Here is a 13,841-nt window from a genome sequence, read left to right as displayed (position 1 = left end):
TCTGATTTGGGATGGTCAGAAGATGACATGTTGAAAATGTATTTAATTTAACTACATAGAGAACATCATCAAAGGAAGTCTAACATGACTTAGCTTTTTAACATTTCTTTTCGGTCTCTGCCTTTGATTTCATCAGGACAGGGAATTGTGGTGGGGTTGTACAGTGGATAGAGCCCTGCAACTGGATGAATAAGAATTGAGGCCAAATGTAACCTCAGACGCTTTCTGGGCAAGTCACATAACCTGTTTGTTTGCCTCAGTTTCCTCAACTGGAAAATGGAAGAATTAAGCACTTACCTGCCAAGACTTGTGAGGATTAAATGAGATAATATTTGCAAAGTGCTTAGTACAGGGCCTGGAAAAATAGTAGGTGCTTAATAAATGGTAATTCCCTCCTTCCTGATGTAGAAACTCCTCTGCAGATCAGCAGCTCATCAGTCATTTAGTCTTTTGCTTGGGACTTTGAACACACAGGCTAAGTGTGTTACTAAAGCACATACAACTTTTAGAGGTTAAGTGTGTTCCCTAGGGACACAACCTGTATGTTTCATAAGCAAAATTTGAACCCAAGTCTTCCTGGATTCAAGGTTGTCTTCCTGCCCTCTCTACGCTATCACCTCTATATCTCATTATATACCCATCCAGACTTAGTTTACCTGACACCAATAACTGGTCCCACAAAAGCATGGCATTATCAGGATTATGATTCCAGGGCAGTTAAATGTCAAAGAAACTTGGTGGAGGGGAGTAGGAATGGATCCTTTTATGGAATAAAAATTATTCAGTCGGCACAAATGTTGGACTTGGAAATCTAGAAGACCTGAATTCAAATCCTGCCTCAGACACTTAATAGATGTTGACCTTGGAGAAGTCACTTAGTCTTTCTCAGTCTCAGTTTCCACACCAGAAAAATGGGAAAAATAAGGGTAACTTCCTCCATGGTGTTTGTGAAGACAAAAATGAGATAACTTAAAAATATTTTGTAAATATCTAAGAGTTAGATAAATCTTAGCTTTATTATTACAAGGAAGAGACTAACTTGGAGTCAGGAACTAGGCTCATTCCATTCTACTCATCCTGAAAATTTTGGAGCAGGGGAATAGCATGAATTAGGGAAGATGATTCAGTAACTGAATGAAAGAAACTGAGAGCTCCTGATCTAGTCCAGTCTCTTCAATTTTGCAGATGAGAAACATGAGGTTCAATGACTTCCTCCAAGTCACAAATAGTAAGAGTTGGAGGGAGAGTTAAACTCAGATCATCTGACTGCAGAGGAGAGAGTAGAGGATGCACATGTGATGATGATGGTTGTGGTGGTGATGAGGATGAGAATGGTGATGGTGATGAAGATGTGATTGTAATGATGATGATGATGATGATGGTGGTGATGATGATGATGACTCAATTTCTATAGACACATTATTGTTTGCAAATCACTTTTTATTTACTCTGTCATCTGATCCCAGCAACAACTCTATGAAGTGTATGCTATTATTATTCTCATTTTATAGATGAGGAAAAATGAGGACGAGAGAATTTAAGGGACTTGTCCAAAATCACACAATTAATAAGACATGAATGCAGCTTTCCAATCAAGGCTTCTTGACACTGAGTCTAGTACTATCCCCTGGGATACCCCTGTTCCAATGATCACATACGAGTCCAAAACTAGAAGGGATTTCAATGCCATTATAGCCCAAGGATTCTTTTTTTAATATTTTGATAACTATATTTCAGTGCCAAAGGTTCCCTTGTAATCTGTGTATTTTATCTTATGCATTTAAAAACATAATTCTGAGAAAGTGTCCTTGGACCACCAAGGTCTGATTCCTGTAGCGAGGAATCAAATCACTTGCCAAGGGTCAGCCAGTCAAGAAGTCCAAAAGGGCCACAGCAAATAAAAAATAGTGAGAGCTCCTGATTAGTCAAATCTCTTCACTTTTTCAAATGAGCAAACTGGAGTTCAATGATTTCCTCCAAGTCACCCATAATAAGAGTTAAATCCAGATCATCTGATTCCGGAGGAGAGAATAGAAGGTGCATATGTCCAGTCATGTAATGCTTTTGACTTAGTTAATTCCTGAAAAGAAAATTCTTTCCACCAAAGAGTCTGAGTAACTCATCATAACTCATCATTTTAGAAAGTTGTCTGAGGCAATGAGAGGTGAAGTGACTTGCTCAGGAAGACCTCAGATACTAAGTTTTAATTCTGGTCAAATAACTTTATCTCCCTAAGCTTCAGTTTCCTCAGCAGTAAAATAGGGTCACTCAAAGGCAGAATCTTGGAACCAGGATTTCCTAACTCTAGGTCCAGCCCTTTGGCCAGTATTTCAAACAAGACAAAAAATCAATTCTATTTGGCAGATGATATAGTTGATGAGTGAGAGAGAGAAAAGAATCAAAATGCTCCTAGTTTTTGAACTTAATATTATTTTCAAAGGATTTTTTTAGAGTTTTATAGGCTACAGCCTACATAAATATAATGTGAAATAAGAAAATGTCACAAGACAATTAGCAATGGACTTGTAACTAATGTCACCTTATAAATAAAGCATTTGAAAATGAATGCCTGTAAAATGTTCAAGGAAATGGAGACAGAAAGCAGGGAACTGACTATATAAAAATTAATTTAGAAGTTACATTTATGCACATTACCCCATACTTTGGGAACTGAAATCTTTTGGAGGCATGGATTTATGATTCTTATAGTGAAATTTAATTACAATTTAAAGTTTCTGTTAACATCTCTCAAACTAGTCTTTACTCTGAAAATGTTGTGTGACCTATTTAGAGTAAATTGTCATGATTTCACAAAAAAGAGATATGTTAATTTTGGAAAAAGATGACAGTGAAAGTAAAGCTTATCCTTTTGGTTGGTTGCATGCAAGAATTAATTCCTGGCAATATAATCATAGGATCAAACTGTAAAGGACCTCAAAAACATGTAGTCCAATTAACCTTCATTTTACAGAGGGGGAAACTGAGTCTCAGGTTTGTTGACCCTGAATTTTCAAAGGCTATGCCAGTGAAGTCTATATTCATAATGATTCTGCCAAGCTGGAAGTGTTTTGACTATAGTCCCTGTAGCACCATCCATGAGGACAGGAGTTCAAATCCAGTCTCAGACACTTGACCTTGGACAAGTCATTTAATCTTGATTGCCTCACATCCAGGACCATCTCCAGTCATCCAGATTCATATCTGGCTACTGGACCCAGATGGCTCTGGAGGAGAAAGTGGGGCTGGTGACTTAGACAGCACTCCCTCACTCAAATCCAATTCACATGCTTGACATGGCATCACTTCCTAATGTCATGGTCTTCTTTGAAAATGAAGGACAAAAACATTATCCTACCTCCCCCCAGGAGTGGCCTGGGGACCAACTAACCAAGAATGAGTTAGTACTATCAAATATAGAAAAAGGGGGCAGCTAGGTGGTACAGGGGTTAGAGCACTGGCCCTGGAGTCAGGAGTACCTGAGTTCAAATCTGGCCTCGGACACTTAATAATTACCTAGCTGTGTGGCCTTGGGCAAGCCACTTAACCCCATTTGCCTTGCAAAAACCTAAAATACACACACACACACACACACACACATGAAATTACTCACTGGCTGTTTTCAAGAAGGTTGATAGTCCTTACTCATTACACTAGCAGGTTGGAAAATGGATGATTTTAACATACTAAATTGACATGTTTGTCTCACTTTGCAGAATGGATTTACACCTTTGTATATGGCAGCCCAGGAAAATCACCTGGAAGTCGTCAAGTTTCTTCTGGATAATGGGGCAAGTCAGAGCCTGGCCACAGAGGTAATGAATGGTTTTAAATGCACTCTTTCCTATATATAACTGACTTGAAATTCACTGGCTATTTTCACTTGGCCAGATCCTTCCCATATTTCCATAAGTATGAAAGGTTAATACAGAGCCCCCAGTCGTGAATAGCTGAGTCCATCACATTAGCGGTTAAGAGTGCAAAGAGAAGCCAATATAGAGATTTTATCTGATCTTTTTAATGAAACATGAACAACCCTGCTTTTAAAAATTCAAAGAAGATGTCATTTTTCTGAAACACATCATCTTTCTATGCGTATCTGATTCTACCCAGATATTGAGCCATTATTTGCATTTATTACATTCACTTAGGAGCACTTCCATAAATTTAGTATTTTGCTTCCAGGGTGACAACTTTTTAAATTAAATTAAATTCATTTTTGTGATTAAATATTGGTCTGAGATTTATTTGGTAGTATTTTTCTCTACAGTTCTGAGTAAGGGTATAATTATAACAACTGAATATTATTACACAGCAGTTTCTAGGAGTAATTTTTATGTCTTTGATATCTATTTCACAACTATAACCTACTTATTTTTTGAACTGGACCTGTAACATCATCGTCAGAATTCATCTGTTAAAAAGTCAGTCAATAAACATTTATTATGTGCCTCCCATATAAAAAATCAATCAATGAACAATTTATTGACTACCTGCCGTATATATATATATGCCAGCATTGCGCTAGGCAGTGAATTACATACAGAGCTCTACTTCCCTTCTAATACAGCTCTTGACCTGCTCTGTTATCTGTACTCTTAGAAAGCTGCCTGAGGTTGGTCCCCAGGATCCCTTAGCTATTATTTAATTCAGAGATGCCACCTAAGTCTCTCAAACTCCAGTGCTGACTCTAGCTACTATACCATCCTGCCTGCCCTACAATTTATTATTCTCAGCACCTGTTTATTTGAAAATGGATCCAATGTTTATGGAGCAAAGAAGGCCTGTGCCATATTGGCTGGACCCCTTGTTACCACTATGGAAGCGTGGGGGTGGACAGAAGAACAAGATGGGCAAACAATTGACTGAGAAATTCCTTGTTGGAGACCACTCCTGCACTGAGGAGATCATAAATCTGATTGAATATTGAGTCCATGTTTCACAGATATCCCCACTTTCTTCTTGGATATATCCATAGAAATGCTGTAAGACAAAGGATTGGATTCCAAGATAATAAATGGCCATTTTTCTTTAGGTACAGTTTACAAATATAGGTATGCCTTACTTTATGCAATTCTCAAATCTTCACAGATTCACAGAAATCTGTGCTGACAGAGCAAATAAATTAGAACTGCAGCATATTAGAACTAAGAGGACCTTGGCATATTCAAGGAGAATATTCTTTTTTTTTTAATCTTAGAGGGAACAGAGACCTAAATGGCAGAAAGATGGCTTTCTTGCTTGGAAACAGAGCAAGTTAGTATGGCAAAGCCAGGATCTGGACCAGGTCTTCTAACTCCCAGAATTGACTCTTTCCAAAGCCAAGCTATTTCCATTAGGTGATCGATTATTGTCATCACCTAAGATCTTTTACAAAATAATCACCATTAAAAATTGTTTTATAAGTTTTGCTTTTTTCCATTTGGTTGTGATTTTTCTCTCACAGCATGGTTAGTATGGATCTATGTTTAGCATAGTTACTGATAAAGAATCTATATTACATTACTTTCAGTCAAGGGGAGGAGGAGGGAAGGGAGGGAGAAAGAAAAATATTTTTAAAATGATTGTTGAAAACTGTCATTACATGTAGCTGGAAAAATAAAGAAAGAAATTGATTTTTAAAAAAAGCGTTTGCCCCTTGGCTGCCCCACATCACATTTTTGAAGATGGACAGAGTGAAAGGGGAGAGAAAATATAATAGATGGTAGTGGGGAGGAATGGATGAAGGGAATTACAATCAGCAGCAGAAACTGGGGGAAAATATGGAAGAAACTTCTGTGATGGACTTATGATAAAGGAAGTGATCCACTTGAGACAGAACTGATGGTATCAGAACACAGACTGAAACAGATTTTTCCTCTTTCTTTTACTTTATTTCTTATGAGGTTTTCTATTTTTGTGGGGGAGGGGGGATTATGTTTACTCTTAAACAAGACTATTTTAGTAACGTGTAAATAAATTTACTATTAGAAAATTAAAAAAACTATTTGAAAAAAAACATTTACCACCAGGATCTTTACATGGCAGGTCTCCTCATATATTTGATTTACTACGTGATTCTGTTTTCAATATTCAAGTAACAAATAACTCTTCATGAAGAGCCTCCCAATTAGGAAGCATAAGGAAACTGCATGTGTATTAGGTAATTTTAAAAATAAATTTTATTACTATCATTTGCCTTTACATCAGCCTCTGTTTCCCAGTATATTCCCATCTCTATTGTCAAGGAGTCATCCCTTAGATCAAAGAATCAAAAAGAGGAAAACAAAACAGTTGAACAAAATTAGGGAACATAGTAGGGGCAGGGAAGAGTGTAACATTATTATTATTATACTACATATTTTTCTAACTTTCATTTTGAGTTTTATTCATAATTTGGAATTAGAGGGTCTAAATTAAAACCCTGGTCCTTGCTATAAACTATCTGTGTAACTTTGGGCAAGTCATGTTCATAGAGCCCCAGTTTCCTTATCTGTAAAATGTAAAAATATTGAATTAGATAACCTCTAAGGTCCCTTCTAACTCGGATTCTAGGATCCTCCTCTTATCATCATCATGGTGGAAAACCTCTCCCCACATTGGCATATATATAATGACCTGATGATATGACTACATTGTCTTTAATGCCCTTGGAGTTGAATTAGCAAAATAAGACAGATTATACACTAATAAAATCCCATTGCTTTTCTCTTTTTTGCTAAAAATAACTGGAAAAATCAAAAGTAAGCCAAACCATTTAAACTTGGGTTGAAAACAGAATCTGGAGTTACTAATTTGAGCTCCACTAACACAATGCTAATGCTGAAAGCTGGTGTCTGCTGGCGCTTCTTTAATTGGCATTAGCAGGAAGTACGGCTCCTTGGCGTTAATCGTCTTATCCACAGTTTATTTACCAGTGTTAAAGTGGGTACCTTTACATTACAGGCAGGGAGGACCTTGCGAATTTGAATTTGGAAATTGGAATACAGGCACAGAAGTCATTGGCTTCCCCTTCAGTTTTGTTCTTGGCTTAAAAGGACACCAGCTCAGTTGCAGCAGAAGATGGGGGTGGCTCCTTGAAAGTGGAGGGGGGATACATTGGGAAATATTGGTGATATAAAAGCAAAAGATGGCAGTAATATATATATATATATATATATATATATGCATATTTTTATGCTTTTGCAATTGGTGGACTCTTTATAAAGATACTTTCTCTCTGAGGTTGAAATAGGTAAATAACAATAGTTCCATAGGTAAAATGGCACCAAATGTTAGAGACCTTGGAATGAAAGGTGGATTAGTATTGACTTGGTTCAAGAACAATAGACTAGTTTCTGAGTGAGAAAAAAATGCTAATAGAAAAAAAATTAAAGGCAGCATGGAAATAGAAAGTTCAATATATCTGCAGTCAAAGGAGTTGAATCCAAGTCTTCCACATCCCACCTGTGTGACCATGGACTCAGCTATAGAATGAAGAGATTGGATTCTGTGGCCCCTAGGGAACTGCCATCTCTAAATTTATGACCATATTGGTTAAGTTTTAAATTATTCTGCAAGTCTTAAAGCCCCTTGTAAATGCTATCATCATCATCATCATCATCATCATCATCATCATCATCATCAACCTGTGAGCAATGGGCTGAGATTCTTATCATAAAATTTAGAGTTGGAAGGGGCCCTTAGAAGTTACTTGGTCTATTTTACCAGTAGATGGTAGGAAGTAAAGACCAGGAGGAAGAAATAAAGCCCAGAGAGGACAAATAATTTCTTTAAAACCACTCAGCAACCTTGAAAGAAAGAAAGAAAGAAAGAAAGAAAGAAAGAAAGAAAGAAAGAAAGAAAGAAAGAAAGAAGGAAAGAAGGAAAGAAAGAAAGAAGGAAAGAAAGAAAGAAGGAAGGAAAGAAAGAAAGAAAGAAAGAAAGAAAGAAAGAAAGAAAGAAAGAAAGAAAGAAAGAAAGAAAGAAAGAAAGAAAGAAAGAAAGAAAGAAAGAAAAGAAAGAAAAGAGAAAAGAAATTACATTTAGGGCAGCTAGGTGGTACAGTGGATAGAGCACCAGCCCTGGAGTCAGGAGTACCTGGGTTCAAATCCAGCCTCAGACACTTAATAATTACCTAGCTGTGTGGCCTTGGGCAAGTCACTTAACTGCATTGCCTTGCAAAAACCTAAAAAAAAAAAAACCCCAAGTACAGCAGGGGCCATGGCGCAGTGGATAGAGCACCATCCCTTGAGTCAGGAGGACCTGAGTTCTGGGCAAATCACTTAACCACATTGCCTTACAATAAAAAAAAGCACACAGCAAGTGAGTGGGAAGAATCTGGACTAGAATGGACAACTTCCAACCTACCCTGCCTTAAGAGAGTTAGATTCAGGCCCTGGTTTCCCCACTAATCCCCTGTGTGATCTGGAACTAATCACTTGACCTCAGTCCCCTACAGAATGAAACGTTTAAACTAGATGACCACTAAGGCCCTTTGAGGTTCAACATTCTTTAATTCTCTGATTCCCGGAAGGTTTTAGAAAGATGAACATGGTGCAGGATGATTTGGTGAGGGTAGAGGCTCAATGCAGAGGTAGCTTCTCCCTTATAGCATTGTCCGCTGCTGCTCCTGAGCTCATTTCCAAGTTGCACCACAAGCACCACAGAAAAAATAAATATCATGACCTAAATAAAATCCCAAGCTGCTTGCCAATTCTCTAGTAAAAATAATACCAAAGTTCTTTCGAGGCATTTGTTTTAAAGACAGAAAAGGGGGGGAAAAAGACACTTCAGCACCATTAGAACCATACAGGAGCCATCCTTGTAATTTTCCTTAAATGTACTGCTTTCAATAGCAAGATCCTCAAGTTAAAAAATTTGCCAAATAATTTATTTAGCCAAAATTGATTTATCAAATGACTTTCTAAGGAAATCTCTCCTCTTCTTTGTCTTCTGTCTCCTTTCTCTTTTCTCTTTCTCTTTCCATCTCTCTTTTTTCCTCTTCTCTCTCCTCTCTTCTCTTTTCTCTCTCCTCTCTTTTTCTCTCTCTTTTCTCCTTCACCTCATCTCTCTCTTCTCTTCTGTCTTCCTCTTCTCTCTCCTCTCTTTTTTCTCTCTTCTCTACCTTCTCTTTTCTTCCTCTTATCTCTCCTCCCCCCCTTTTTGTCTCTTTTTTTCTTTCTTTCTTGCTCTTTCTATATTTAGTACCTATATATGCATAATGCATATACCTACATACATAATGCAGAAAATGAATATAAAATACCTTTGAGAGAATCCGTTAGAGAAATTAGGGATATTCATCCTGGAAAAAGTGAAAATATAAAAGCAGTGGGAATTCCAGGATGATAGATTTAGAGTTGGAAAGAACCATCAAGGCACAAGACCAGCTTCTTTATTTTACAGATGAGGAAACCGAGGCATAGAGAGGTAAGGGAACTTCTCTAATGGATTGACCAACAGTAAGTCCAGGGTCCTCTCCTTCCAGCTAAAAACTTGACTGAATTCAATGAGCCACAAATTCATGAAACATCTATTAAGGTCTCCTGTCCATAAGACACTATGCCAAGTGCTGGGGTACATAAATAGAGAGAAGGCCAGAGTGGACCAGTTGTCTCAGCGCCCACATATTTTTGTCTGTTTCTCTCCTTAAGTCAAATGTAAATGATATGGTATTATCGATTGTGTCACAATTTTCTGTATGTCCAACCAAAAGAGTCTGTATGGTGCATATCTTCATTAACATGCCAGTGTCTATTCTAACGAGAAAGTTGTTATCTTAAGGGATTGAGCTTCCAAATTAATTATATGGGCTTCCTTCTAAGTTTGATTTTGCTTTTTTCCTTTTTCCTCCTGAAAGTAAACCCAAAGTTTGATTGGTCTAGTGGGGGTATGTTGTGTAATTCTTGCTATTTCTTGTCATTGGTTAGAAATTAGGTTTTCATGTCTCCCTGGTCTTTGGTATTAATTTTAGAGATTTCCTTAATGAATAGTGTTCATCCAATGACTTCACACAGCTCCTCCAAGCGTCCCCCTTTCACTGAGCCATGTCCCAATTTATTTATTTTATCTCTTCTGGAAAAGCAATCCAATTTATTCTCTCTATTGGCAGGATGGATTTACGCCCTTGGCGGTAGCTTTGCAACAAGGCCATGACCAAGTGGTTTCGCTCCTGCTTGAAAATGACACAAAAGGAAAAGTCCGGCTTCCCGCACTTCATATAGCTGCTCGCAAAGATGACACGAAAGCCGCTGCCCTGCTGCTACAGAATGACAGCAATGCAGATGTGGAATCCAAGGTGAGCCCTTGGGGAGGACTGGTGGGGCATTCGAGCGCCATCTTTAAAGGGTGGGGATTGGGAGCAGAGGAGACCTCTCTTGTCCGGGTCATGCTTTATGTTCAGGTGTGTTGACAACAACAACAAAGTGTACCCAAGCTAGAGAGACACTGAGGTGGCTGCATTGAGCTGGCCTTGAAAGATGCTCTAAGCATTTTTTTTTTGTTTTCTTTTGTTTTCGTTTGTTGCAAAGTACTTGTGTTCCTTGGCAGATTTCACATTTTCATCTACAAGATGGTATTTCATTTGGCAAATGCCAGACAGAAATGATAGCTACCAAATACTAACGGGCATGTTCAAAGTCAAACTTGATTAATATTTGAAGGTTGGATGCAGCAAAGTGAGTTTTGATCTTCTAAGAGAAACCTGTTGACCGTTATCATTTGGCCAAGTGACTGGTGGCACTGTCTCTGTAATTATAATGTCAGAGTCTCTTAAAAAGAAAGACCAACAATATACATATGGCCTCTGAGATAGAATATCATTTAGATCTCATTTCATCTAGCTTTCTTTCTGTGCCTCGTGCTGTCATCATAGCCTCCATGTCATATAGCCACCCCAAAGCTTTCTGCATCCATGTCACCGATAGTGAACTAACCGGTCATTTTTCCCCCTCTTTGCTTCCAAATATGTTAACCTAGATGGTGGTGAATAGGACGACCGAGGTATATGTATCCATATCTCTCTATATCTGCATCATCGTTTCATATCTTGAGTGCTGCCGCATCATTTCCCCCTCCCCCTCTTCTTTGCATCGCCTTCAGTAGGATAGAGACCCGCTTTCTTACCAACAAATAGCATGTGCTAGATAAGGCAGTCGATGGATCACCAGGGCTTTCTGCAGCTGAATCTGACCTTTCCGAGTCAATTCATGGATTTGGGGAAAAGGAGGTAAGCCTCCATTGGCTGAGGGTCCCAAGGGAGTAATAAAAAAACAACTTGGAAGTGTCCGTTCACCTGTGATGGGAAACTGCAGACAGCCCTGAACCTGTGCATCCAAAATTGATGTTTTTATTTTTGTTGGTAGGCTTCTGCATGACACGTGATGGTGTCAGCGAAGGGAATCTAGTCTCAGAATGGAACCAACGCCGCCACACTCTCCAAGGGAGGCAGCGACAGCTAGCATGGCCGAGAAGCTTGCTAAAAATTTAGAAATGCATCTAGTTTTTTTTTCTAAGGTTCCATACTTTGGGGTCTAAGTGAATTGCTGCATGTTTTAGCCTATTTCTTTAAGGAAGTAAAATGATCTCAGTGTGAAAATGAGCTGGGAACTCGTGCTTATTTGACTAAGACATTTGACTAGGCCGCTACCTGGTGGATTCATATCACAACTCTAAGTGATTGCCCACAATGGGAGGTAGATCTTTACAATACCAGCACTAAAAAAACCCAAAAAACAAAAAAAAACAAACCACCACCCATTAATCAAAGGGTATTTGATGTTATTTTAATTTGCATCTGCTTTGAATATTTCAAATCAACTGAAGTTTGGCAAAGATTTTTGGTGAAGGTTTCAACTATCAGTGATGGAGTTGAGGGTGTTTTGCTTTCCATAAAAACAAGGAGATCTCACTACTAGCAATTCTTCCTGTTTGAAGAAGGGTTGGCCATTGTCTCCACGGTTCTGCTACTGGTTTGCTCAAATCTGTACCCCTGGGTCTTCACTGCCTGCTCCTTCTGCCTAGTAATCTGGTTGATTTGGGCTTCCTTGGGAGCCTGTCAGCAATTGACACTAATTGATAACTAGTACAGAATGAAGTCTTAACCTTCAGCATATTTTGCTTCCTCTTTTTTTCTTTTTTTTTTTAAGTTTGCTGCGGGTTATGGGACAAAAACTCTCCAGGTGGAGAGAAATCAGAAATCCATTGAACCTCTCTTGCTCTGTTTCCTTTCCAGAGTGGCTTCACCCCGCTTCATATTGCTGCCCATTATGGAAATATCAACGTAGCCACATTGCTGTTAAATCGAGGTGCTGCTGTAGACTTCACTGCAAGGGTAAGGATTCAGTCCAAAATGTGTGGGATGTCTTGGGAAACATGGAACAATCCCTTCCCTATAAAACACATGTCTTTGTTTTTGTATGGCATTATTAGATTTGACCTTCTCATTAGAATATGAGCTCCTTGAGAGCAGGGATTGGATTTTTATTGGGTGGTTCTTGGGGTTCCCCCTTTTGTGGTGTCCCCAATATTAATACAGTGACTGGCATCTTTTGGGCACTGAATGAATGACTCCATTGGATAGTCAGTCTTTCTGAACCTGAATTTCAGTATAATGGGGCCATTAGAGAAGGATAACATATTGTGCTGGAAAAAGTCCTTGGTAGGGTGTCAGAACCTGGTTTCAGATCCTGCAAGTGGTAACCTATCAACTCTTAAGACTCTGAGCAAGTATCTAAATCTCCCCATCTATAAAACTGAGGACTAATCTAGGTGCTTTCAAAGATCCTTTCCCATTCTAGATGACATACCTAGAAAAATCTCCTAAGACCCTTTTGACTCTAATCTCATCCCATAATCCAATTCAGATCTGGGACATTGACCTTATTAATATCTATGTTGGTCCATAGAACTCTGAGTGCTCTAACCTTCCTGTGGAATTATTGTGGTTCTGGTAGCACTGGCTGGTGATAGAATTGTTCCTCAAATTGAAATCCCCAAATAAGCTGGAACCTTCCTAAGTGACATCAGTACCATAGGATATTAGTTAGAATGGACATCTAGAATGAACCATATGTAGAAAGACATCTCTACCCTGAAAAGTGGTCTTTGAGCTTTGGATTAAAGAACTTCTCATTCTCATTCCCACCCAAGGTGGTCCATTCCACAGATAACTCACCTTTCTCCTCATTCACTCAGTGTTGAGCAAAGTTCTTTAAACAAATCTTTTAAATCTTTAAACAAATACTTTTTCAATCATGAATTGTTTAAAGATATTTCCATATGTTAAGCCTTAATTTGCTACTCTCCAACTTCACCCATTGTGAATTAGCCCTCCAGAGCCAATTCAATCTGTCTGATCCATGACCCAATCCTTGAACCTAAAGGGCATGACCCCAATTCCATTCCTGCTTTCTTTTCCTCTCCAGGAGAATTCCCCAGCTCCTTCCAGGAGTCCTATTTAGGAGGATTTGAGGATTTTTGCCATGTTGGTTGCCCTTCTCTGGGAACAATACTTTTCAGTGCCTTTCCTAAAACATGGCATGCAGATCTGAAAACAGTATTCTAAATGTGATCTGTCCAGGCAAAATACAATGGCACTCTCTCTGTCTCATTCCTGGGAGTGTTGCCACCCTTAATGGAGGAGGAGATTGCATTAGCATTCTTGGCTACCCTATTAGGCTGTTGACGTATATTGAGCTGGCAGTCCGCAGTATGTTGACCTTGCAGATTTGGATATGAATAAGTTTTACAATGAATATCACAAGTGGAGAACCAAAAATAAATATTTTTACCTCCACTGCCTAAAGGATTTTGTAATAAGTAAATCAAAAGCCTTAACATGGTCAAGTTAATGTTCTTGGAGAGAGGATCCCAGGGCCAAGTGG

General features: G+C 38.6%; 1 protein-coding gene across 17 annotated transcripts in view; it reads left to right on the top strand.

Moving 5' to 3' along the window:
- Positions 1-13,841, top strand: part of ANK3 (ankyrin 3) — a 702,796-nt gene that overhangs the window by 467,269 nt on the left and 221,686 nt on the right. For all 17 annotated transcript variants that reach the window (XM_074232298.1, XM_074232306.1, XM_074232303.1 and 14 more), the window contains 3 exons: positions 3,714-3,812; positions 10,070-10,255; positions 12,191-12,289. In XM_074232298.1, the coding sequence (XP_074088399.1) occupies positions 3,714-3,812; positions 10,070-10,255; positions 12,191-12,289 (384 nt within the window). The remainder of the gene's footprint in view (positions 1-3,713; positions 3,813-10,069; positions 10,256-12,190; positions 12,290-13,841) is intronic.

Source organism: Macrotis lagotis, chromosome 4 (genome assembly GCF_037893015.1).
Source record: "Macrotis lagotis isolate mMagLag1 chromosome 4, bilby.v1.9.chrom.fasta, whole genome shotgun sequence".
In the NCBI taxonomy this organism is placed as follows: Eukaryota; Metazoa; Chordata; class Mammalia; order Peramelemorphia; family Peramelidae; genus Macrotis; species Macrotis lagotis.
Note: the sequence above shows the minus strand (reverse complement) of the source record. Positions and strands in the feature narration are given on the sequence as shown.